This window comes from Pelodiscus sinensis, chromosome 5 (assembly GCF_049634645.1).
Source record: "Pelodiscus sinensis isolate JC-2024 chromosome 5, ASM4963464v1, whole genome shotgun sequence".
NCBI classification, from domain to species: Eukaryota; Metazoa; Chordata; order Testudines; family Trionychidae; genus Pelodiscus; species Pelodiscus sinensis.
Window position 1 is genome coordinate 113,679,823 of NC_134715.1, and position 27,942 is coordinate 113,707,764.

General features: G+C 44.6%; 1 protein-coding gene across 10 annotated transcripts in view; it reads left to right on the top strand.

Moving 5' to 3' along the window:
- The window catches only part of SORCS2 (sortilin related VPS10 domain containing receptor 2), a 929,896-nt gene that overhangs the window by 798,831 nt on the left and 103,123 nt on the right, over positions 1 to 27,942 (top strand). For all 10 annotated transcript variants that reach the window (XR_012904391.1, XM_075930787.1, XM_075930782.1 and 7 more), the window contains one exon: positions 3,057 to 3,146. Coding sequence is in view for 9 of the 10 variants with exons in the window: in XM_075930787.1 (XP_075786902.1) it covers positions 3,057 to 3,146 (90 nt within the window). In the remaining variant the exon portion in view is untranslated. The remainder of the gene's footprint in view (positions 1 to 3,056; positions 3,147 to 27,942) is intronic.

Consider the following 27,942-nt stretch of genomic DNA (forward strand, 5'->3'; position numbering starts at 1 on the left):
AAAAGGGAGGGCCTGAATAATTGTTCAATGCCTGGGACTAAATAAAGGATCCCAGCCTTCTCTAGATGCATGATCGTACCTGTCTCTATGCAAAAGACAAGTAGCTAAGACAAGGCTGGGCATGCTACGTATATCTTCTAACTAAAAGCACAAAATTTAGTATCTTAGTGCTGCTGACCTATAAAAGGGCTTTTTTTGGTATGGTAATAAACCAGAGGAGAATTTTGTATATTTTAATGTTATATTTTTTAATCAGTTTGTTAATTTATAAAATAATAACTTTTCATAAATCTAGAGTCAGTGGCTACATTGCTATTGTCTCCTGGGAGAAGCCAGTGGTGCTAATCATTGTTGCTGAGGAGTGTTTTGGAAAATGTGAAATATTTATTATGAGCTGAATTCTCTGCTAGCATAATTTGGTGGAACACCATAGATTTCAGTGGAAATGTATCAGGTTACTCAGTGAAGGAACTGCCCTAAATCCATGATAGAATGGTACAAAGGGAACACCCAGTCACCTAGTTGTTTTAATCCATCAGTACTCTACACAAATATGTTGCTACTTTGAAAAAGACACTTCTGTTGTTATTCTAGTAACTGCAAGGAAAGGAAAGGTTTTCAGTACTAATATGTCTGTTATAACATTAAGGGGAAAAGGTGGTCATGCTAATTTTTCCATTCATTAACTGCTAGTGGTTTCTTTTCTTTTGGGTGGAAATATTTTCAGGGTACCTGAATTGTTTACATAGAGTTCAGTTATGCCCTTTTTATGGAGGTGAAAGGTCTATATCCAAACCAAGTGAATGTCACCAGTATAGATGGAGCTAGAATGAGATCTATAGGGTACAGTTAACCTATTTTCAAAATCACTACTGCACCGCTAGGTTAAATTGTTTCATTGTTACCCCCATAGCAGTTCTAGGACATTTGTGTTAGAGAATGATTGATTATAACTAGAAAATGCTTGTCTGATATAGGGATACAGAATGCTTTATCTAAAGCTGACATTATGATTTATCCAGCTTCTTGTGTTCTGTTTGATTAGTGCACTTAGAATAGCAGTTTTAAAAGAGAGACAAGGCAGATGAGGTAGTATCTTTTATTGCGTTAGTTTTTGTTGGATGAAGAAACAAGCTTTTAGTCTTCACAGAGCTCCTCTTCTAGTCTGGATTTGGTAACCTGAGTGTTATACAGTTGGAACAGACAGGTAATCATAAGTTGTTCACATTTGCTGTATAGGAGATCACTTTCAGTCCTCATCCTCAAAGGAAACACGGACAACATTTTCAAAAGGCAAGTCTGGAAACTTAAATTCATAACTCTGTTAGTCACCAAAAATCATGGACTCAACAAACACACTAGCTTTTTGACTTCTTACAATTTTACTACACCCCACTGCTAATTTTTTATTGCCTACTCTATTTTGAGTGGTCTCCCCCGAGACAATTTTGTGGACCTCTAATGCTTAACAATTTGTCCCATCTTATATTTAGCTCAGACACTCTGGTTACTTTCCCAAAACCTGAAGAAGAGCACTGTGAAGCTTGAAAGCTTGTGCTTTCCACCATCAGAAGTTGGTCCAGTAAATGATATTACTTCACCTATCTTATCTCTCTCATATCCTGGGATCAACATGACCACAACTACATTGCTAACAAGCTTTTAAAAGATGCTAGTATTCACTGCCAGTTTATATCCTCCTGTCCCTCTCTAGGTTAAAACTCTCTTGCCTTACGTTTTCATGCAGCATGTTATGAGGGCAGAAGAATGAGCTGCCCACAGAGAGAGAGACACTAGTGGGGATAGACCAGGGATGAGGAAAGAATGGAGTCCGAGTGCACCAGCCAGCAGAACTGAGATAGCACAGAGGAGACTGAAGAGGCAGCAGCGGCGGTTCCCCGCGCCTCTGAGGCTTTGCTCTGCCAAAGCCTCAGAGGCGCGGGACCCCCCCGCGGCTGCGGCTTCAGTCCGGGTGCCTGTGGTCTGCTGGGGACCGTCCCCAGCAGACCACAGGCACCCGGACTGAAGCGGCAGCAGCGGCGGTTCCCCGCGCCTCTGAGGCTTTGCTCTGGCAAAGCCTCAGAGGCACGGGACCCCCCCGCGGCTGCGGCTCTGCTCCCCGTGTCCCTGGTCTGCTGGGGGGGGGGGAGCGCAGCTAGTGTGCTCACCCCCGCCCCCAGCAGACCAGGCTTTTGTTTTGGACTCTGGGGCAGAGCAGCTGCGGCGCTGCCGATTGGTCCTGCAGCGCCGCTCTGGGCGCTACTGGACCAACCCGGCAGCACCCCAGCTGCTCTGCCCCAGGTCCTGATTCAGCCGCTGCTGGTCAGTTTCAGCAGCGGCTGAATCAGGACGCCTGGGGCAGAGTAGATGGGGTGCTGCTGGGTTGGTCCAGTAGCACCGAGGAGCTGCGCTACTGGAGCAACCCAGCAGCACCCCAGCTGCTCTGCCCCAGGCGTCCCCAAGTCACCCGCTGCTGAAACTGACCAGCGCTGACTACAGAAAGCCCCAGGCAGAGTTGCTCTGCCCCGGGCTTCCTGGAATCAGCTGCTGATCAGTTTCAGCAGCAGCTGACTTGGGGACGCCTGGGGTTCTTAAGTTGATTCTGTATGTAAGTCAGAACTGGCGGTCAGTTTCAGCAGTGTCTGAATCTGGACGCCAGTTCCGACTTACATACAGATTCAACTTAAGAACAAACCTACAGTCCCTATCTTGTACATAACCCGGGGACTGCCTGTACCAATATAGACCAGAACAAGGGAGGAAATTATGATTGTTGGAACATGTTGTCCATTTCTGGGGTGACATAACTATATGTTACTCCCTATTGTTGGCTGAGAGCAAACTCTGCATGCTCTTTTATCAGCAGTCTGCAGTATCACTTCTACAGGAATGCCCAGGAATACTGTGATAGTGGAAACGACAGAAATTAATACAATCCGGTACTAATATTGCATGTATATTTAAATTGTGACAGAAAAAAACCTGATTTCTGCCTTTATGGATGCTTGGGCTTACTGCCAGACTAATCCTTGTATCCTCTTTGTTTCTTTGGATAGACAACATCAGGAAATCAGACCAAATATTATGTCTCTTACCGTCGAAAGGATTTTGTTCAGATGAAGCTACCAAAATATGCATTACCGAAGGTAAGTCTGCACAACTTATTTTTCTTTCCATTTTTTCCCTGTCTTCATTCCACTTTTGACCTGAAGTAGGCTTTTTTCTGTGCCTTTTAATCTTCACTATTTTCTTTATTTTTGCTTCCATAAGGATTTCTGAATTCTCCCTGAGGTGTGTTGTTGTTCTATTGCTTTAATATGCATCTTTGAAGTATAGTACCTTTCATTACAACTCATAAGAATGAAGAGCTGAGGCTAACTTGTCATTTGTTATCACAATAACATTCACTGCTACCAGGCCAATTGTAATGTGGTGATAGTAAGTAATCTTTCAAGAAACAATTGCAGTTTAATGTCATATGGTGTCTTTGTGCTAGAAACACAAATGGAAGTATAAGGGTATTTTACCAGCTGATCCATGTTTCCTGTCACCAAGAATCCCAAGATATTCTGTAGTCCCATCGAAGTGTTAAGGTTGGCAAAGCTAACTGAGAAAATTCTGCACTCTGATGTGTTTTTCTAAGGGCAAGGCTTTCTGTATTTGCATAGCACACTGATAATAAAATACAGACATATATTATTTGCATACAGTCTTTCTGACGTAACTGAGGTTTTGCAGTACACACAGTATGCTCCATATATGTATAAATAGCTGGAATAGCTGCAATCCCTTAACGGAATAACTTGGTTAAATGTGAGGTTTTATCTCTTAATTTTCTTGATGAAGTATGTACTACCTTATTGTTCAAGCTGTATGGAATTTCCCTGTTCCTTTCATTTTAAAGCAAAAAATAACTCAAATGATTCTTTTTATTCTATAAAAGCGACGAGGAGTCCTGTGGCACCTTATAGACTAACTGAAGTGTAGGAGCATAAGCTTTCGTGGGCAAAGACCCACTTCGTCAGATGCATGTCTATTCTGTTTTATTCTATGTTTTCTAATATAGCAGTGTGCTGTAGTTTATTAATTTTAAATATACAACACAGCACCTAATAATCCCTAAGATACTGTTTTAATAGGAACCTGTAGCCCCCTTCTTCTCTGGGTATAACTATTTTAAAAAAAAAGAATAAAAAGCATAACCAAGGTAAAAAATGTATCGAACTCATATACATAATATATATTTTGAGTGTTTGGAATGGCATCCAAAGTAGCCTTTGTGGTCTCCTGGGTAAACATGTAATTAGGAAAGCAACAAGAGAGAGAATATAAAATTCTAAGCATGCAAAAAATCAAAGTATAATTTACAGAGTCACAGAATTTAAGCCTTATTACACATGAAATAAATGAGTGAAAGTGTTGACAGAAACAATATTTCTCAAATAAATTTCACAGTTTGCTGTATAATTCAAGGAACATTGATTGCAGTGTCTCAGCACATCAATCAAACTAAGCTTTTGGTTGATTGTTTTTATTTCTTTGTGCTTGCTTCTATTATTCATTATTAGTTATGCTGATTATCAGGCCAGGATTTTAATGCAGGGAGGTATACATGGTGGGGAAGAGGGAGCCTCTTCCTCTTATCCCTCAAAGCCTGTTCAAGAACCTCCACTAGTGAAGCAGTGTTTCTGCTATGATATCTAGTTTGCTGCATTGTGGACATGATTAGCCCAACTACCTCCTCAACTTATATATGCCAACATAACAAGGGGGTTGTGAGCCTAACCAATCAATATTTGTAAATTTTTTTAGGTCTTTCGCTAAATAGACCTAGACAAGTGTGAAATATTATTCCATCTGCTTCCAGGAAATTTAGTATATTTAAAGATTTCAGGAAGCAGACTTCTTTAATATATAAAAGTTGATCGTAATAAAACAGATGCATGGTGAAGATCCTTAGGGTATGTCTACACTACCCTCCTAGTTCGAACTAGGAGGGTAATGTAGGCATACCGCACTTGCAAATGAAGCCCGAGATTTGAATTTCCCGGGCTTCATTTGCATAAGCGGGGAGCCGCCATTTTTAAAACCCCGCTGGTTCGAACCCCGTGCAGCGCGGCTACACGGGGCACGGACTAGGTAGTTCGAACTAGGCTTCCTAGTTCGAACTACCGTTACTCCTCATTTCACGAGGAGTAACGGTAGTTCGAACTAGGAAACCTAGTTCGAACTACCTAGTCCGTGCCCCGTGTAGCCGCGCTGCACGGGGTTCGAACCAGCGGGGTTTTAAAAATGGCGGCTCCCCGCTTATGCAAATGAAGCCCGGGAAATTCAAATCCCGGGCTTCATTTGCAAGTACGGTATGCCTACATTACCCCGCTAGTTTGAACTAGCGGGGTAGTGTAGACATACCCTAAGTTCCAAAAGATGTTAAGTACTCCTTTGTCAAATCTTATTTCATTTTTGATAAGCTTGCAAGTTTAGATGCTAAAGGTAACTGCACAGATGTAACACAATTAAATTTTTGTGAGGAATTTGTAAGGCATTTAGTACTGGACACCATTCAGTTTTGAAAATCAAAGTACACTATCAATCATGCTCATATTAAATGAGTTTAGAACTGGCTGATAGACCTCAAAAGTTTTCAACATAGAAACATACATTAGGGTTATCTGTAGTGAAGTTCTGCAGGGATTGGTACTCGATCAGCAGCTATTTGTTACTTAAATTGGTAGGCTAAAAGAAAATCTAAAATTTTTGACCACATTGTTTGTTTGTTTGTTTGTTTGTTTATTTCAAGTGCCACAAGATTGTCAAAGCAGTAATTAATGATAAGGACAGGACTGTCTGAATCACTTGGTAATCTGGGCCCATTAAAATAAAATGTATCTTAATACATACAGATAAATCCAAGGTTATACATTGAGGAACAAATTAAGCAGACTAACTAGCTACATTCCCCCATAGAATATATTCTGAAGAGCAGTGACTGAAAAAAGATTTAAGGGTCATATTGGACAAACTGAATATGACTACCCAATGAAATGCTGTGGAAAAAAGGATGATGTGAATTTTGGTAGTATAAGTAGGGAAGTAATGTGTATGGGTAAGAAGGTGATTTTACCTCTATAAATGGCATTGGTGAGACAGGTATTGGAATATTGCAGTTTGTTCTGGTGGTCTCATTTTAAAAATGATGTTGAAAACTTGGAGGGCATGCAGAAAAGAGCCACTAAATTTATTTAGTGGAAGGAATTTTGGAAGGAATCCTTTACAGTGAGAGACTTATGGAGCTCAGTTTATTTAAAAGAAAATCAATCGGTAACTTGGTGGTAGCTATGTAGGTTCATGGGGAGAAAATATGGGTACTAAATTGCTCTTTAATCTAGCAGACAAAGGCAATACAAGAACCGATTACAGGCAGCTAAAGCTAGACAAATTCAACTTAGAAATAAAGCACAATTATTTATTAGGGTGGGTGGTTAACCGTTTGAACAGACTATCAAGGGAAGTGATTGATTCTTCAGTTCCTTAAGTCTTCAGATAATGATTGGATGCCTTTCTGGAAGATATGCTTTAATCAAATACAAATTATTGGGCTTAATACAAGAGTAACTTGATTAAACTCTCTGGCTTGTATTAATCAAGAGGTTAGAAAAAAAAATCTAATAATCCCTTCTGGCCTTAACATCTATGTGTCATCTGTATAGGGCACTCACATGGTTTACCAAAAGCATGAAATTATCCAGTGAGTATTATCTCTTATATTATATATATTAGGGATGTAAAAATGTGGGTAACTATGTAGACGTGTAACTGCTGAAAAACTCAACTGTATTAGAGGGAGTAGTGCAGGGCGGCAGTGGCTCTCTTGAAGCTGGTGTACACCAATGCTGGCTCCTGGTGCATTATCAGCTCCTACCTGCAGTCATGCTCCCAGGAAGCTGGCTGCTGCCTCTGATACAGCTGGCTCCCCAGGAGCGGGTTGGGAGCCTGCATGTAACCATGAACATTAACACTAAGCCCAGGCTTATTGGTTAGGTTATACATTTACATCTTTAATATATACAAAACTTTTAAACATAGCTCATTTAGACTATGTCTACCCTGCACATCAGTTTTGAAATTTAGCTATTCCAGAATAGTTATTCTAGAATATCTGATTTTGAAATAGCATGTCTACACTGCAGGGAAGCCTCAAAATTAGTCTGAGGCAGGCTTCCTGGTGCACTATCTTGATTTAGGCACTGGGGAGGAATAACTTAGAATGGCTCTGGCAAAGGACTATTTCCAAATAGCAGCAGTGGAGCGCCTACACGAGCCTTATTTCGAAATAGCTACTTTGGAATAGGCATTATTCTTCGTAGAATGAGGTTTACAGATGTCACCCATTATTTCAAATTTATTTTGAATAGTTATGTCAGAATAATGGCCATTATTCCAAAATAACTTTGCTGTGTAGACATACTCTTAGATATGCTTCAGTTGTAGTCTGGATTATTTGATGTGCTGCTGGATGCTAAATTCTGTCAGGGACTCTCTAGGCTTGACTGAATAAATAAATTAGGGTATGTCTACACTGCAAAGTTAATTCGAAATAACAACAGTTATTTCGAATTAACTTTAATAGCGTCTATATATACAAATTACTATTTCAAAATTAATTCAAAATAGCGGAGCGCTTAATTCGAATTTGTTAAACCTCATTCTACGAGGTATAACGCCAAATTCAAAATAGCTATTTTGAACTAAGTGCTGTGTGGACACTTAATGCACTAGATGGAGGAACACAGCCGTCTATGGCAGGATAGCTGTCAGCCTGGCCACCAAAGGCCACATGTGAACCCAGGAGCAGGTTTTCATGAAAGTCAAGTTGGTCTGACAAGACCTCCAACCCTGATCCCTGAGCTTCCCCTCCCCCTTCTTCCCCTTGCTTCCCCCTTCGAGCTCCCTCCTCCCAGGTTTCCCCCTCCCCGCTCCCACACTCTCTCTTCCCCTCTCCCACCTCCTTTTCCCAGTCTCCCCAGAGGTTCATCCCTCCCCGCCCCCGCAAGTTTTGTTCAATAAACCCAGTTTCTATTTTTGAACATACGTGTATTTTATTTGACATCAGGAAGGGGGGCTAGAGAGGGGTAGGTGGAAGGATATGAGGGAGGAATGGGGCACAAGCCCCCAGTGGGGAGGACCGGGGAGGCTCTGAGGGCTCCTCGGGGTGGACGCTCTCCCTCAGGGAGACCAGCATGACCAGGGGCAGCTCTGGCTCCATGTGGCCGAGTGCTGTGGTGTCCCGAGTTCAGGCACTCAGGGCACTCCAAGACAGGACTGCTTTGCTGTCCCTCATTGAGGTAGACAAGAAAGCGGGAAACCCTGAGAACTGTCTGTCTGGGGTGGGGGTAGGGTCCCTTCAAGCATGGAGCTCAGTTAGCCTCAGGCAGCAGCCCCACACACTAAGTCCTAACCTGATGCCCTGCTGGCCACTGGTTCTGGCTAGCCTTAACTTCGGTTCAGGGTCCACTCAGTGTGGATGTGCTATTTCGAAATAGCAAAACGCTATTTCAAAGTAGTTTTTGTGTATAGATGCGTTATTTCGAATTAGCTTAGTAGTAGTGTAGACATACTCTTAGATGCTAGTGGTTTCATTTGGGGTAGATTCAATAACCTTGTTAGGAACACAAAGGGGAATTGTGGACAAACCATAAAGTGCTGCAGGCTGGGAAAGAGAGTCTGTCTAGTCATAGGTGCTGACTTCATGACCGCTCCAGGTTTGGAGCACCCACAGGCAGCCCCCCATCAACTTCTCAACTTCCCAGTGCTGCCTGCCTGCTGGTGGGCCCCATGGATCAACACCTCCCCCTTCCTTCTCCTGCCACCCGCCCAGTATGATCAGCTGTTTGACAGCATTCAGGAGGCTGGAGGTTGCAGTGGGAGAGAGGACATGGCATGCCTGGGGGAGAGGGCAGAACTGGGAAAGAAGAGGTAGAATGGAGAGTGGCCTAGGGCAGAGCTGGGGCGCAGTGTTGAGCACCTTCTGGCACTTTTGAAAGTCAGTGTCTTTGTGTCTAATGCTAGGAACAGCTATGCTGGAGCACTAAATCCTATGTGTGTCTTAGGGAGAGAATTTTTTGCACATCCTTCCCTTGTGTATATGTGTTTTGCTCTGATTTTGCATGGGGAACCAGGGTGAATGTTTTAAAACTGCTCAATTTTAAAATGTTGTTTGACATCTTGAGTTTTCCTTGGAGACTTAGAATGATTTAAGTGGATGTCTTCTTGGCTTTTTAGGTTTGTACACAGAGGGTGTGTCTAGACTACATGCCTCCGTCGACGGAGGCATGTAGATTAGCCAGATCGGAAGAGGGAAATGAAGCCGCGATTAAAATAATCGCGGCTTCATTTAAATTTAAATGGCTGCCCCGATCTGCCGATCAGCTGTTTGTCGGCAGATCGGGGCAGTCTGGACGCGATGCGCCGACAAAGAAGCCTTTCTTGATCGACACAGGTAAACCTGATTTCACGAGGCATACCTGTGTCGATCAAGAAAGGCTTCTTTGTCGGCGCATCGCGTCCAGACTGCCCCGATCTGCCGACAAACAGCTGATCGGCAGATCGGGGCAGCCATTTAAATTTAAATGAAGCCGCGATTATTTTAATCGCGGCTTCATTTCCCTCTTCCGATCTGGCTAATCTACATGCCTCCGTCGACGGCGTTGACTCTGTCTTTATTGAAAAAAACTGGGGGAGACTGGGAAAAGGAGGTGGGAGAGGGGAAGAGAAAGGCTGGGAGAGGGGAGGGCAACTAACATGATCAGGGGTTGGGAACAGGTCCCAGATGAAGAAAGGCTACAGAGACTGGGACTGTTTAGCTTAGAAAAGAGGAGACGGAGGGGGGACAGGATAGAGGTCTCTAAAAGCAGGGGTTGGGTGGAGAGGGTGCATTCAGAAAAGTTCTTCCTGAGTTCCCATAAAGAAGGACTAGAGGACACCAAAGGAAAGGAATGGGTATCAGGCTTGAAACTAGTAAGAGAAAGTTGTTCTTCTTGACAAAGCAAATAGTTAACCTGTGGAACTCCTTGCTGCAGGAGGCTGTGAAGGCTACAACTAGAACAGAGTTTAAAGGGAAGTGAGATCAAGTCATGGAGGTTGGGTCCATGGAGTCCTATTAGCCAGAGGGTAGGAGTGGTGTCCCTGCCCAAAGTTTGTGGAAGGCTGGAGAGGGATGGCACGAGACAAATGGCTTGGTCATTGTCTTCGGTCCATCCCCTCCAGGGTCCCTAGGGTTGGCCGCTGTTGGCAGACAGGCTACTGGGCTAGATGGACCTTTGGTCTGACCCAGTACGGCCATTGTAAGCTCAGGGCTCAGTGTCGGGGGTCTCAGTGGACCCCCTTGATTTTCATGCACACCTGGTCCTGGGTGGCCAGGCTGGCAGCTCTCCTGCCCTAGACAGCCACTTTCCTGTGCCTAGTGCGGAGATCGTGGACGAGGTCCACGATGTCCGCACTAGCCCAGGAAGGTGCCCGCCTCTTGCGGTCCAGGGCAAGCTCCCGGGAGCCGCCAGCCTGGTCCCGGCAAGAGGGGGTGGGCTGGGGGGCATCGGGTGGGTGGCTCTGTGCCGTGCCAGGTGCAGGGTCTGCTAGCTGGGTGCTGGCAGGCTTGCACCTGGCACGGGCACCGTAGCCAGCCCGTGCCCCTTTAAGGGGTCCGGGGCCGGGAGGGGGGCATAGAGTTTCCCTGGTGTTGGCCAGAGTGGCCACCAGGGAAACCTGGGGAGGGCTAGCCTCCCACTAATTCGAACTAAAGGGCTACACAGCCCTTAGTTCGAACTAGCTAGTTCGAACTAGGCGTTAGTCCTCGTAAAATGAGGTTTACCTAGTTCGAACTAAGCGCTCCGCTAGTTCGATTCAAATTCGAACTAGCGGAGCGCTAGTGTAGCACCTATTAAAGTTAGTTCGAACTAACGTCCGTTAGTTCGAACTAACTTTGTAGTGTAGACATACCCACAGTTAGGAACTTTTTCCTAATGTCCAACCTAAACCTCCCTTGCTGCAGTTTAAGCCCATTGCTTCTTGTTCTATCCCCAGAGGCCAAGATGAACAAGTTTTCTCCCTCCTCCTTATGACACCTTTTTAGATACCTGAAAACGGCCATCATGTCCCCCCTCAGTCTTCTCTTTTCTAAACTAAACAACCCCAATTCTTTCAGCCTTCCTTCATAGGTCATGTTCTCTAGACCTTTAATCATTCTTGTTCCTCTTCTCTGGACCCTCTCCAATTTCTCCATATCTTTCTTGAAATGCGGTGCCCAGAACTGGACACAGTACTCCAACTGAGGCGTAACCAGCGCAGAGTAGAGTGGAAGAATGACTTCTTCTGTCTTGCTCACAACACACCTGTTAATGCATCCCCGAATCATGTCTGCTTTTTTTCCAACAGCATCACACTGCTGACTCATATTCAGCTTGTGGTTCGCTATAATCCCTAGATCCCTTTCTGCCATACTTCTTTCTTGACAGTCGCTTCCCATTCTGTATGGCTGCGTCTAGATTGGCATGATTTTCCGGATATGCTTTTAACGGAAAAGTTTTCTGTTAAAAGCGTTTTCGGAACAGAGCTTCTAGATTGGCACTGACGCTTTTCCGCAAAACCACTTTTTGCAGAAAAGCGTCCGTGCCAATCTAGACACGCTTTTCCGCAAAAAAGCCCCGCTTGCCATTTTCACGATCAGTCCTTTTTTGCGGAAAACAAATCTGAGCTGTCTACACTAGCCCTTTTGCGCAAAAGCTTTGCACAAAAGGACTTTTGCCTGAACGGGAGCAGAATAGTATTTCCGCAAGAAGCACTGATTTCTTACAGTAGGAAGTCAGTGCTTTTGCGGAAATTCAAGCGGCCAGTGTAGACAGCTGGCAAGTTTTTCTGGAAAAGCGACTGATTTTCCGGAAAAACTGGCCATTCTAGATACAGCCTATATGTGAAACTGATTGTTCCTTCCTAAGTGGGGCACTTTACATTTGTCTTTATTAAACTTCATCCTGTTTACCTCAGACCATTTCTCCAATTTGTCCAGATCATTTGAATTATGACCCTATCCTCCAGAGTAGTCGCAACCCCTCCCAGCTTGGTATCATCTGCAAATTTAATAAGCGTACTTTCTATGCCAATATCTAAATCGTTGATGAAGATATTGAACAGAACCGTTCCCAAAACAGATCCCTGCAGAACCCCATTTGTTATATCTTTCCAGCAGGATTGTGAACCATTAATAATCTACTCTCCGAGTACGGTTATCCAGCCAGTTATGCACCCACCTTATATTAGCCCCATCTAAGTTGTATTTGCCTAGTTTATTGATAAGAATATCATGCAAGACCATATCAAACGCCTTACTAAAGTCTAGGTATACCACATCCACCGCTTCTCCCTTATCCACAAGACTCGTTATCCTATCAAAGAAAGCTATCAGATTGGTTTGACATGATTTATTCTTTACAAATCCATGTTGGCTGTTCCTTATCACCTTGCCACCTTCCAAGTGTTTACAGACGATTTCCTTAATTACTTGCGCCATTATCTTCCTTGGCACAGAAGTTAAACTAACTGGTCTGTAGTTTCCTGGGTTGTTCTTATTCCCCTTTTTATAAATGGGCACTATATTTGCCCTTTTCCAGTCTTCTGGAATCTCTCCTGTCTCCCAGAGGCTCAGATACCTCCTATCAGCTCCTTGAGTATTCTAGGATGCATTTCTTCAGGCCCTGGTGACTTGCAGGCATCTAACTTTTCTAGGTGATTTTTAACTTGTTCTTTTTTTATTTTATCTTCTAAACCTCCCCCCTTCCCACTAGCATTCACTATGTTAGGCATTCCTTCAGACTTCTCGGTGAAGACCGAAACAAAGAAGTTATTAAGCATCTCTTCCATTTCCAAATTTCCTATTACTGTTTCTCCCTCCTCACTGACCAGTGGGCCTACCCTGTCCTTGGTCTTCTCTTGCTTCTAATGTATTTATAAAAAGTCTTCTTGTTTTCCTTTATTCCCGTAGCTAATTTGAGCTCATTTTGTGCCTTTGCCTTTCTAATCTTGCCCCTGCATTCCTGTGTTGTTTGCCTAGATTCATCTTTTGTAATTTGTCCTACTTTCCATTTTTTATATGACTCCTTTTTTATTTTTAGATCATTCAAGATCTCGTGGTTAAGCCAACGCAGTCTTTTGCCATATTTTCTATCTTTCTGACGCAGCGGAATAGCTTGCTTTTGGGCCCTTAACATTGTCGCTTTGAAAAACTACAAACTCTCTTCAATTGTTTTTCCCCTCAGTCTTGATTCCCATGAGACCTTACCTATCAGCTCTCTGAGCTTACCAAAATCCGCCTTCACGAAATGATCTGGTAGCACTTTATAGACTAACAAAACATGTAGATGGTATCATGAGCTTTCATGGGCACAGCCCACTTCTTCAGATGACCAGAGTTAAGCCTGTGTAATGAGTCTATACTGAGTCTTTACTTCCTTCTCTCCATATTTGAACCAGATCTTTTTATGTGATGCTGAAGTAGTTGTAAATTAGACTGTAAGTTGTTTGGGGTAAGAACCTTTAGTGGAGTCCTAGTACATGACTAGGACTCCTAGATGCTATGGTAATAAAAATAATATTGAAACCAATTTACTGTGTTGCACGGAAGATTCTCACAACTCTAACCCACTTCTCACCTTTGCAAATAACCTTTACTGATGGTAATATCTCTTCATAGGCAGCTAGTGCTGCAAGCTTTTCCTGAATTCATTCATTCATTCATTCCAAGTTAACATAACTAGATACAAAAATTGTATAATGTAAAAGCATCATTCTCTTTCATTTCCTACTGCAATTTAGTAAAGCATAACATCTGGCTCTAAAAAGATAATGGAGTGGAAATATTGTGAATGAAAACTTCTATTATTTGACTTGATCTCTATGTAGCTGCACTATATTGGCAAATGGGTAATAAAATAAAAGTTTCCAGGTAATAGAAACCAAGTTAAAGGAGAATAGGAAATAAATAACCTGTTATTGCCTCAGAAATGGTGCTGTTCCTTTTACCTCTTCAAAGTGGTACATGACTATTTGTATATGCTCTGTCACCAAATAAAGACAGGGATAGAGAAAGCAAGATTTTTTTATTTATTTGGCTACCACCTGGAGGTTTTCTGTCAGTGAAAATTTATATTTATTAGGCTTAAAGAAAAATATGGGTTAGGAAAATAAAGTTAAACTTCTCTAAACGATTTTGTTTGACATATAGCTTTTATTGCAACAGAAAGAATAACTGTGCCTTTGCAGATTACCCTTCTCACAAAATAAGCCACATGTACATGAGACCACATCTTCTCTTTCATGGCTCTAAACAGAGCCATTCCTTCCATGCAACAGTCTCAGTGATGTGCACCAAAAATTACAAGAGAGCTTGCTCTAAACTTGTGTGTCAGCTAGTGATACACATGGCACTCCCAAGCTGAAATGTCACTTTCTTGTCAATGATCCATAAATTTTGTACCCTTTCTGCCTATAATCAGTCCCTTCATTCCCATAGGTCTTGATTCATTTTTCTCCCTCTTCCCAGCACATCTTGGAGTTTGTTTAGGTGGCTCCATTCCTTGGTAGCTGTTCCTTACAGCAGCAGTTGTAGCAGCAGGAAGATGTCCCACACCGTTTTGTGACAGTAAGTGATACCAGGCCACCAGCTATGGAGTGAGTTCCAACGGGACTTGCCTAACTGGGGCATGTCTATAGAAGCTCAGCTTTGGGTCCCCATTTTTTCCATTGGCTGTATGGCAATCCAGTAGGGGAATGGACTCCACGTTCCTTTCGTAGTACTAACTATGAAAATTGTGAGCTGAAGCTAGATAGTGAGCTCTGGCAGGGAGGGTGACATTAGCTGCAAAAGGATTTCTACTCGGTCCTTCTCGGGGACTGCTGGAATTGCTGGTGAGGAAGCAGTGCAGGAACTATATGGTACATCCCACACGTACACTTAGTGGTGCTACTGAGGCTATGTCTAGACTATAGAGTTTTGTCGGGAAAAACAGCCATTTTTCTGACAAAACTTGAGCTACGTCCACACTGCAAGCGCGTTCTTTGGACCGTAAATTGAACGAACAGAGAGCTTTTTGCACAATTGGTAATCCTTAGTCTACGAGGAAAAAGCCTTTTTGCAAAAGAGCAAAAAGGTGTGTATGGATGGGGAAGAGGGAGTTTTTTCATAAGAGGGAAGAGGAAAAAGCACAGGTGCCCTGGTGGCCATTCTGTCCATAGCAATCACTGCTTTCATGCAAGATAGCGTCCTGACAGCATTGGTTTTTCAATGCGCTTTTGCAGTGTGGATGCTCCCTTGTGCAAGAAGTTTTTTTGGAAGATCTCTTCCAAAAAAAAGCTTCTTGTCAAGAAGCCTGTAGTCTAGACATAGACTGAGGGATGAAGGAGGGAAGCTCCCCTTTCAGAATGTGCCACAGCAGGCACACCTTTGGTATGGCAATTGCCTGTGTCTGCATGAACAGCAGACTCTTCAGTCTCATCCTCTGACATAGCTAGAAATATTAAAAAGCAGAACCAGCATTAACATTTGTAGGTGGACCCAGGAGGCAGTTCTCCTCCCTAATTCCTGTCCACCCTTTTCACAGTACTGCACTAGGACAGCATGAGGCTTTTGTGGGGTAGTTAGTTTTGTTGATCTCATTCACTGCGAGTAAAGGGAGAACTTGGATGGTGGAAATACAAGTCCTATGCAACTTTGTCTGTAGGAGCTTTGGACATTCACACCTCTTGTATCTATAAAAGTCAAGAGTATCATTCCAGTAAGTAGAGTCCTGCAAATACACAGATATCTGCTTTATATCCATGTCTATGGATGTGGAGATCCATGGCTCATTTTTGCAGATATAGAAGTGGATGCAGATACAAATTTTGTATCTAGAATCCTGCAAATTTGCAGATATCTGCTTTATATCCGTGGGTATCTATGTGCACAAATGTGGATGCAGATATCTATGGACCATTTTTGCGGATACATATGCGGATGCAGATACAAAATGTTGTATCCACTCAGGATTCTGTTTGTAAGGACTTTGGATTCAGTGTAATTTGTTGCCTAGTTTTAGATTAATAGGATTGCCATTCCCAAAGCATGAATCCCCCTAATAATCATGGCATCTTAAAAATCATGAGATTTTTAAAAATTACAAATGTTGGGTTATTTATATTTGTTTTGCAGTGTTGGGGTCTTTGGGTACTGTAAGGTCACATTTTACAGCTTTAACAGAGTGGGCTAGGAACTCACTTCATTTTTAAAGGCAAACTGAGATTATCACATAATCACATGCCTCTGACAGCAGGCACATGAAGGAAAAGCAAGAAATAATGCAAGACTTGAAATAAAATGAGGAGAGTTGGCAACACTGGTTTGACTGCATGATTATAGTGTGTCTGTTTCCAGTGCTGTTGTAGTGCGCATGGTGGTGTAAGGTATTTTCTCTCTGCTCTTTTAGTTGAAGCAGACTGCAGATATCAATTGTCTTTTGCACCAATACTCTCTGGCCAATACAGACTGTTACTTTCTTACTTGGCTTGGGCCAGGCCTTGGGGCTTGGATATGAGAGGTTGGTGAATTGCAGAAGAAGAAACAGATGTCAGTAGCAGTAGCCGCTATTGCAGCATTTGCTCTCTTCCTTGAATGCCATCCTCCATTTTACCATTCTACTAATATTGTCTATAGAGTACGCTTGCCATGTGAATTTGATCCCTGCCCCTTCTTCCCCCATATTTTTTTGATGTGAAAAAACGTCATAATGCTATCCGCCTATCACAGAGGTGTTGTGAGATGTCATCTGGTACTTAATTATAGGCCTAATGGAGCACTGTGAACATTTGTCAGGAAACTGAGGAGAGTCTATCTCTATTGTAACAAGGAATCTGGGGGCACTTTAAAGACTAGCCAATCAATTAGGGCATAAGCTTTCATGAGATACAACTCACTTCTCCAGATGCTAGAAAAGGAAAGGAAAGGAAAGGAAAGGAAAGGGATACAGAGATGGGAGGGTGACATCAATGCTAATGAAATCAGAGTGGATGTGGCTTACCTCCAACAGTGATGAGAAGGTGAGCGTACCTGAAGGGGAAATTACCTATTGTAATGTGGGAGCCATTCCATGTTTATCTTTAAACCTCCTTTGATGGTGTCAAATTTGCAAGCCCACATCCCATAGTCTCTCTGATTCTGGATGTGTCTGACTTGGGTGGGGAGTGCATCTTGGTACACTGCTGACTCAGGGTATGTCTACACTACAGCGCTAATTCGAACTAACTTAGTTCGAATTAGTTCATTCGAACTAAGCTAATTCGAACTAACAGATCTAGACTAAAAAACTAGTTCGAATTAGCGTTTTGCTAATTCGAACAAGCATGTCCACATTAAGTGGACCCTGAACCGGGCTTAAGGATGGCTGGAAGCAGTGCCGGCAGGGCATCAGAGGAGGACTTAGAGCGTGGAGATGCTGTCTCAGGCTAGCCGAGGGCTGCGCTTAAAGGGTCCCGACCCCCACCCCGGACAGACAGTTCTCAGGGGTGCCCCGCTTGCAAAGCAGTCCTGGCTTGGAGTGCCTGGACTACCCACACTGGGCACATCACAGCACTCGGCCATCAGACCGGCTGCACTTGCCGCAGGCTGCCATCTGGGGAGAGGGGGCAATTGGGGGGCTGCAGGAGATCTTCCACTCCCCAGAAGCCCGCAGAGCCAGCCCAGTCCTCCCCATTGGGGGCTCGTACCCCATTCCTCCCTCACCTCCTTCCACTTACCCTTCCATAGCCCCTTTCCTTGATGTACAAAATAAAGGACAATTGTGTTCAAAAATGGAATCTGTCTTTATTGAACAAAACTGGGGGAGACTGGGAAAAGGAGGTGGGAGAGGGGAAGAGAGAGGCTGGGAGAGGGGAGGACAACTAAAATGATCAGGGGTTGGGAACAGGTCCCATATGAAGAGAGGCTAAAGAGACTGGGACTTTTCATCTTAGAAAAGAGGAGACAGAGGGGGGACAGGATAGAGGTCTCTAAAAGCATGAGTGGGGTGGAGAGGGTGCATACAGAAAAGTTCTTCATTAGTTCCCATAAAGAAGGACTAGAGGACACCAAAAGAAAGGAATGGGTAGCAGGCTTCAAACTAGTAACAGAAACTTGTTCTTCACAAAGCAAAGAGTCAACCTGTGGAACTCCTTGCTGCAGGAGGCTGTGAAGGCTACAACTAGAACAGACTTTAAAGGGAAGTGAGATCAAGTCATGGAGGCTGGGTCCATGGAGTGGTATTAGCCAGGGGGTAGGAGTGGTGTCCCTGCCCAAGGTTTGTGGAAGGCTGGAGAGGGATGGCACGAGACAAATGGCTTTGTCACTGCCTTCGGTCCATCCCCTCCAGGGTCCCTAGGGTTGGCCGCTGTCGGCAGACAGGCTATTGGGCTAGATGGACCTTTGGTCTGACCCAGGACGGCCATTGTAAGCTCAGGGCTCAGGGTCGGGGGTCTCACTTGACCCCCTTGATTCTCTTGCACACCTGCTCCTGGGTGGCTAGGGCAGGAGAGCTGCCAGCCTGGACGGCCACTTCCCTGTGCCTAGTGCGGAGATCGTGGACAAGGTCCACGATGTCTGCACTAGCCCAGGCGGGTGCCCGCCTCTTGCGGTCCCGGGCAAGCTCCCGGGAGCTGCCAGCCTGGTCCCGGGAAGAGGGGGAGGGCTGGGGGGCATCGGGTGGGTGGCTTGATCCGTGCCAGGTGCAGGGTCTGCTGGCTGGGTGCTGGCAGGCTTGCACCTGGCACGGGCACCGTAGCCAGCCCGTGCCCCTTTAAGGGGTCCGGGGCCAGGAGGGGGGGCAATAGAGTTTCCCTGGTGTTGGCCAGAGTTGCCACCGGGGAAACCTGGGGAGGGCTAGCCTCCCACTAGTTCGAATTAAGGGGCTACACACTCCTTAATTCGAACTAGCTAGTTCGAACTAGCCTTAATCCTCGTAAAATGAGGTTTTCCTAGTTCGAACTAAGCGCTCGAACTAACGGAGCGCTAGCGTAGCGCCTATGAAAGTTAGTTCGAACTAACATCCGTTAGTTCGAACTAACTTTGTAGTGTAGACATACCCTCAGGGATTATGGTCTCAAAAGTAGCTCACATTGCATATAAATATGATGTCTCTCAAAGCCATTTGCCAGGCTTGCAGTGTCTTCCTTCCTCAACAGTCCAGTCAGGTGCTGCAGGTATTGATGGATGACACAGCCTCAGTGTTCTATGTCAACAGGAGAGAGGAGGGAGGACTCAATTGTCGGCTTGTGGGACTTCTGCATCTAGCATGCAATCCACGTGGAAGCCTCGCAACTCTGCAGCGTCTGGAGTATGATGGTTGATCCCCTCAGCAGGTCCTTCTTTTCTCATCACAAGTTGTCCCTGCACTCTGAGATTGCCAGAAAGCTCTTCCTTAAGTGGGAAGCTCCTGGAGTGGACCTGTTTACCACCAGAGAGTCGTCAGTTTTCTTCTCTTCAAGGCTTCAGCACAGACTCACTGTCAGATGCCTCTCTCCTGTCTTGATCAGTAGACCTGATGTAAGCCCTCCAGCCAGTTCTGCTTATCAGCAAACTTTCTCAAAAATCAAGAAGGACAAGGCATGAGTCATTCGGACTGCCCCAGCATGGTTGTGTCAGCATTGCTTTGGCATGCTTGTAAACTTGGCTGTTGCAGCTCTGTGGCCACTTCCCAGCCACGCAGATCTACTCTTGCAGGATCACAGGAGACTCCATCACCTGAACTTTGCCTTTCTCCACCTCATATCTTAAATGCTGAAATCGGAGGAACAAGCCTGCTTTAGTCTGGTACAGCAGGTTCTCTTGGAGAGCAGACAGCCCTCTACCAGAGCAACTTTCCTGGCCATGTGGAAGTGTTCCACCTGCTGGTCATGGGGTGGAATATCTTCCTGGTCATGGTGTGGAATATCTACCATCTCTGAAGTCCATCCTGAATTACTTTTTGCTTTATTTAGAACACCAAGGTCTTACCTTTTTGGTTAAGGTGCACCTAGCAGCCATATCAGCCTTTCATCATCACATCCAGGATAGACTGGTATTCTTGCATGAAATTTTGGTTAGGTTCCTGAAATGCTTTGGAAGATTTTTTTCAATAGATCCAGGACCTGGCACCCCAATGGGACCTTAACTTGGTTCTTTACAGGTTCATGGTTCTGTCCTATGAACCTATGGCTTCTTGTTCTTCTTCCACTATGTTGTGGAAGGTTGAATTCTTTGTAGCTATTACATCTGTGGGACCTGTCTCCAAAATTAAGGCTCTCACTTCAGAGTTTCCATACATGGTATTGTACAAGGACAGTTTCCAGCTGTGGCCGCATACAACCTTCATGCCAAAGATGGTGTCACATTTCCATGTCAACCAGGATATCTTCCTGCTGGACTTCTGTCCAAAGCCTCACGCAACCAACTAGGAGATGAAGCTGCACACTGTACATGTCAGGCGTGCTCTGGCTTTCTATGTGGAGTGCACCCCACTCTTTTGCAGGATTGACCCAGCTCTTCATTGCAATATGACAAGATGAAGGGCCTTCCTGTGTCCACTCAAGGGATCTAAAATTGGTTCACCAACTATATCCGTATTTGTTACGAGATAGCACAGGCTGTACCTCCACTAGGCTCACTCCACTAGGGCTCGCGAGTTTTAGGCTTCCTTCCTGGCATATGTCCCTCTCCCAGACATCTGCAGTGCTATGGCATGGTCTTCAGTACATATATTCATGATGCACTATGCCATCGAGCCATGCTTTGGGCAGGGGGCTAGACTCAATGATCTCCCAAGGTCTCTTCCAGCCCTATGATTCTGTGATCATGCAGCAGGCCAGAGATGACACTGCATTTGGCAGGACTGTGTTGCAATCGACATGTCCTTGAACTCCTACCAGCCTCCCTTAGGGACTTGGGAGTCATCTATAATATAATGGACATGAGCAAGTACTTCAAGAATAAAAGCTGTTTACTTTTCATATCTGTTGTTCTTTGAATTATATCCATTCCATGACTCACCGTTCTTCCCCTCCGTTGGAGTCTAGCAAGAAGGAACTGCGAGCTAGTGGCACCCCTTACACTGGCACAGATGTGTGCCACGTCAGAGGGTGTCTGAGCTGGTCCCCTATGGATACCACTGAGGAAAAAACTTCTGGCACCACACCTACAATGGAATGGATGTGAGGTACACATATGGAGGAACTCCAGTTGCGAAAGATAATTTTTTTTTAAGAGTACAACCAATTGAGTGAGGGGAAACATTTTCAAATGGTTTACTCTCTGCATTTTACAACACTTTGGCTGTGTCTAGACTACATGCCTCTGTCGTCAGAGGCATGTAGATTAGACACATAGGTAAAGGCAAATGAAGCCGCGATTTAAATGATCGCGGCTTCATTTACATTTACATGGCTGCTGCGCTGAGCCGACAAACAGCTGATCAGCTGTTTGTCCGCTCAGCGCGCTAGTCTGGACGCTCCCCTGCCAACATCAAAGCCCTTTGTCGGCAGCCCCGTTATTCCTCGTGGGATGAGGTTTACTGGGGCTGCTGACAAAGGGCTTTGATGTCGGCAGGGGAGCGTCCAGACTAGCGCGCTGAGCGGACAAACAGCTGATCAGCTGTTTGTCGGCTCAGCGCGGCAGCCATGTAAATGTAAATGAAGCCGCGATCATTTAAATCGCAGCTTCATTTGCCTTTGCCAAAAAAGCAAATCTACATGCCTCTGCCGACAGAGGCATGTAGTTTAGACGTACCCTTTGTGGCCAGTTTTACTATCAGTGGGTTGGATTACACCCCAGACATATCCTTGATCCCACAGAGCTGACCCCCATTCAGGTTAACTGAAACATATTCTGATATTCTGAATTGTATAGATTTTGGCAAATTATTTTGTGGGGAAGGGGGCGGAGGGAAGAGATACCTGGAAAAAGAGAAGCAGAAAAAATGAAATTGTTTCTTTTTTATATTTTTGAAACAAATCATTTCAATTTCTATGTTCTATATTATATTTCTATATTCAGAATTTTGTACCAAAATTCACTTCGGGTTTTTTTGAAATTTATAAAAACTTCTTTAAAAAATCAAAACAACATGTTTTGTGTATAGTGAAAAAAATATTTCATTCCACACCATTTTTAAAAAAATTCTGGAGCCACTGAAAATTGTGATTTATTTTTTCAGTCAAGGCGAAATATTTTTTTTCAGTTTTTTAGATATTGTAAGTGATGGAAAAATCAGGTATTCACACTAGAGCTGTTTGAGGGGTGATGATGAAGGGGAGGGTGTAACAAGATTAGCTGGCAAAACAAGAGAGGAGTCAAAGGAAACAAGTTTTGAGCTGTAGACAGTGAGGCATGACAAAAATCTTAGGAGTGAAGAGGTACTATATTACTTTTATTTATGTGTGCTCCTGTTGTACAAAGCACTTATGGATACTTGGTCCCTGCCTCAGAAAGCAGTGAGGTGACCTGGATGTTTTTGGAACATCACTGATTTCTAATGATTGAGGGACGGTGTTTTCCTGACATGAGTTATCTTGGGGGGGTTACAAAGTGAGGTTTGAGGCGTGATTTCAGAGATGGGAGGATGGCAGCTGGCACAGTGAATGGGGAATTCCAAGCATTAAGCCACATGGGAAAAGGTATGAGGATGACAGCAGAAGAAGGAGCTGACAGGAGTGTGACACTGGTTTGACTGATGGAGCAGAGGCATTGCTAGTACTGGTGAGAGCAGGAATGGAAATGATGTGCAAGATAGGAAGCCAGTGAAGAAAATCCATTAGAAGAGATGACATGGTTGGAGAGGCAAACAGCAAAAATCATTTTAGTGGCAAGGAAGATCAATTCTGCCTCAGGGGGCCCAAATGTGCAGCTCTATAATCTGAATATGGAAATGAAAGTACCCGCGATCAAACATTACATGAGCACAACAAGAAAAGACATCAAAACCTGGTTTGAGACACTGGGAAGTTTCCAGGTTATTAAGGACTTTTAAAGCCATCCAAAGAGCCCTGAACTAATGAAATCAAGTAAATAATGTGCAGGTAGGAATGTTTATGACAAATTAAGAGAGTGGCATGTCTTTGAGTAGGCTGCAGAAGAGAGGAATGAATGTATAGCTTCCAGGATCTGCTGAGTTCACAGCGTGATAAGGTGGCTGCAGGCAATGAATTAGATATAGCAATAAAACTTGCCTTCTTTGGAACCAGATATTTTCTCTCACACACACTGTTACCAGTTAACCCTTTCCCTATTGACAAGAAGTCCGGCCTAGCAACATTCGCTAAGGCCCCAGGCTTGGAAAGTGCTAACTGTCCCGGGTGACGTGTGGAGCACTCGTTGAAGTCAATTGGAATGTGAGTGCATAGCACCTTATCAAAATTGTTAAGCTTTAATCCTCAATGACTGTTTCCCTGGCTTACATCGAAAAATGGAAGGTAGCAATATGAACAAGAAAGAGGAACAGGAAAGGGAGTTTATCTGTAATTTTTTTTAGTTTGGTCTGCACAACCCTTGTATCATTTGGAAGTTTAAAAGATGTTTTAGAATCAGGTGTGAAACTTGCAGCTTTCCTCACTTCAGTTAATTTACTCTGAGTCATATCAGCAATATTTGGCCAGATGATGTCCTTTGGGACGGCTGGAAAGAAGTATAACCAAGTAACAGGGTTGCAAATGCTTAGGTAAATACAGGCAGTCCCCGACTTACGCGGATCCGACTTACGTCGGATCCGCACTTACGAACGGAGCTTTCTCGCCTGGAAGTCGGGGCGAGAAAGCCCCGTTCGTAAGCTGCTCCGGTGCCCCTGGTCTGCTGGAGACCGTCTCCAGCAGACCAGGGGCACCGGGCGGGTTCCCGCGCTTCTGAGGCTTTGCCAGAGCAAAGCCTCAGAAGCGCGGGAACCGCTGCTGCTGCCCCTTGAGACCCGGTGCCTGTGGTCTGCTGGGGACGGTCCCCAGCAGACCACAGGCACCCGGACTGAAGCCGCAGCCGCGGGGGGGTCCCGCGCCTCTGAGGCTTTGCCAGAGCAAAGCCTCAGAGGCGCGGGGAACCGCCGCTGCTGCCGCTCCAGTCTGGGTGCCTGTGGTCTGCTGGGGACGGTCCCCAGCAGACCACAGGCACCCTGACTGAAGCCGCAGCCGCGGGGGGGTCCTGCGCCTCTGCTGGGGACCGTCCCCAGCAGACCACAGGCACCCAGACTGAAGCCGCAGCCGTGGCGGGGTCCCTCGCCTCTGAGGCTTTGCCAGAGCAAAGCCTCAGAGGCGCGGCACCCCGCTGCCGCTGCGGCTCTGCTCCCCGTGTCCCTGGTCTGCTGGGGGGGGGGGGCGCAGCTAGTGTGCTCCCCCCCCCTCCCAGCAGACCAGGCTTTTATTTTGGACTCTGGGGCAGAGCATCTGGGGCGCTGCCGATTGGTCCTGCAGCGCCGGTGGGCACTACTGGACCAACCCGGCAGCACCCCAGCTGCTCTGCCCCAGGTCCTGATTCAGCCGCTGCTGGTCAGTTTCAGCAGCGGCTGAATCAGGACGTCTGGGGCAGAGCAGATGGGGTGCTGCTGGGTTGGTCCAGTAGCACCCCAGCTGCTCTGCCCCAGGCGTCCCAAGTCAGCTTCTGCTGAAACTGACCAGCACTGACTACAGGAAGCCCCAGGCAGAGTTGCTCTGCCCCGGGCTTCCTGGAATCAGCTGCTGATCAGTTTCAGCAGCAGCTGACTTGGGGACGCCTGGGGTTCTTAAGTTGATTCTGTATGTAAGTCAGAACTGGCGGTCAGTTTCAGCAGTGTCTGAATCTGGACGCCAGTTCCGACTTACATACAGATTCAACTTAAGAACAAACCTACAGTCCCTCTCTTGTACGTAACCCGGGGACTGCCTGTATGCTGAAACAGACTTTGCTGAAAATATAATAAGAATGGAACAGGCTATGTCCAGGAAGGGTGAAAGGCAGATTTGGTTACCCTCTGTTAATACCAACATCCTAATTCCTGCCAGATACAGAAAAAGAAGCAATTGACATCTTGAACAGGATGAGTGCACACTTTTCTTTCTTATTATTGATAGTTGCAGTTGGAAGAGAAGAATTAGTGAAATGTATCAACACCTCCTGTCTGGCCTTCTTGCCTTCCAGCTGTCCCCTGCCAGTCTGTCCAAAAATCCTTCATTAAAGGCATCATCTCCTCTCACTGCTCCAACCTTGTTAGGTCCTCCTGAACTTCCATTGACTTCCCATCTCCTACCGCATAAAATTGAAATGCTTCATCCTGCAATTCAAAATCACATCTATTCTTGCATCCACCTACTTCTCTGTTCTCACTTACCTCTTCCCAGTTCTCTTGTCTTTTCTCCTTATTGTTGGATTCTTCTCTGATTTACATCAATGAAATTAGGAGTAACTTCATGGAAGTCAGTACAGCTACATCGGGGTAAAAATCAGATTAGCTACATCTTCCATTCCTAGCTTTGTTCCCTCTGTTTCTGGTGCCAATCTCCCAGCTTATCTGAAGACTGCTTTATCTTTTCTCCTTTAAATTAATCTGTAAACCCCACATCTCTGAAGCCAGTTCTACACTACAGCTGAAGTTTGGCTTAAGTAATACAATTCCAGTTACGTAAAAAACGTAGTTGGAGTCAAATGTACCTTGAACTAAGCTTCAGCATCATCCTCATAGTAGGAGATTGATGGGAGAAATGCTCCTGTTGGCTTTCTTTACTCCTCGCGAGGAGTAGGAGTTGGAACATCGGCAGGGGTGCCCTCAGAGTTTGATTTAGTGGGTGTCAGCCGACGGTCAGGGCAGTGTGTGTGTGTATGTTTCCGAGAAAAGGTTTAACGTCCGTGTCTTTACTGCTAGGACCGGGGTCCCGTCGCAGAGGGTGGCCAGCAGGCCAACAGATGCCCCGTTATATAGGAAGAGCTTATTACACCTTAGATTTTAGCTGCTAGAACACAGGGGTTCCTTCGCAGTGGGCAGCCTAGGAAAGGCCGAAAAGGTGCCCCAACGGATCTTGTCACCTGGGAGTGACACAGATCCAAACACCCAGGCTCTCCCTATGTCTGTCCCTTTATGACTGGCTGAAGTTCTTTTAAATTGTGCTTGGTTCTATTACAGCAACTGAAGGAGTCAGGTTAAAACGTAAACAGTTACAGGTTTATTAAAGGAACTTTTAAATCATACGGTTACAATGGCTATTGCTCTATTTCTTAAATGCTAGCAAATATATATATATATATATATATATGTCTTAAAAATGATTACAGGAAAAAGGTAAAGATAGAAAATAGAAATAATGGTACCAAGTGACAGCTTAATCTTTAAAGAGCTCTATCACTATGTATATATATACTTAAGCAAAGGACCACATCCAGGTACAATTTTTACCCCTTTCTGTGCCTCTTGACTCCAGCGTGTCAGGCCAGGACCGGTCTCTCAATTCCTCGTAAAGACGAATACGAGGTGGGCGTCCCCTCTGGAACCTCGGGAGATCAAACACCAAACCCGACCAGCAGATAGATGGTAGATTGACACTCAGAGAAAATGTGCTGCTGGACCCATCTATAGACCCCTGGGGGCCCGTATCCTCTTTCTTATCTAAGATGCCGAATTGTACTGGTCCGTTTTGTGGCGCCAGTTCTTACAAGCGAGTTTCAAGTTAATTTACACTTGCAAGAGAGATAACTAAATTGTGTGTACTAGACATTTTTTTACTGGGCAAGAGATTCCTCCCCCCGCGGATGGCTGTGTGTTCGTATCAATATGGGTTTGAGTCAAGGACACTCCTTGGCAGCCTCTTGGTCAGCAATTAGCATATCTCTGTTTACAGCCATTCACGGTCACACAGCCTGGGCCTTCTGCTCTGTGTGCCCTGTATGCTCCAGGCAAGCAAAAATGGAAGTTACAAGGGGGGTTCCTGTCTGGCTACAGTGGGTCTTTGTTAAATCCAATGCCAGAAGATCAACCACCGTAGCATCAATCTTCTCCGTAGTCTAGGCGTGGCCTAAGTAATCTCTTCTTCCACATTCTGATCAATAGTAGCACTCAGGGGCACCCTCTTTTGCATTGCTGCTCTGTGTTTCATCCTGCGTTTGCTTTTTTCGCTTTATTTAGATTCTCATCACTTGGCACAAGGAACAATCTTATCTGTGTTCGGTAAAGCATTCTGTATGTTTATGACACTTTATAAACATTTTACAGTAATAATGCTCTTAAGGCTTCTGCAAAAGTCCTGATAATAGCTATGATAACAATTTAAAGGGTTTTTAGAACTTTTCACTAATGGGTACCCTTTCAAACTCTTTATTCCTATACTCTTTAGTAATTTATCTTGCTTCCACCTCCATATGTGTTTATTGGAATAGCAGCATAACTATTCTCAGGCTGAGTCAGGAAAGGCAAATATGATTTAGTCATGGGTTATGGTAAACTACTAGCTGTTGCATACCCATCTTCTTGCTTGTTTATGAATAGTGCTGGTAATTAAAAATAATGAAGAGACCCATTAAATGGATTCATTAAAAAAATCTACTTCTGATTCAATACAAAGTTATACTTGCAAGGCTTTGGAGAATGGCTTTGAGGTCAACCATGTGTGGGAGATTTTGTCTTCAACAAAGACCTTTCCCACAGGTTGTTTTGTTCCAGAAGATGTATCGATGACATTTTTTAAATAATTTGGACTGGTGAATGGGATTAAATGAGACATTGCAGTTAATTCCTTTTATATACAAAAATGTTTTTTGTCTTGCTTTTCACCATACCTTCCAAAGAAGTGCTGACTGTGCAGTGTATTCATTCTTATATGTACTCATCTCTTCTTCTGCATCTGGTCAGTTCTTCTTGCTTTTATATAAAGAAATATAAATGTAATAAAGGTGTTGTTACATATTTACTC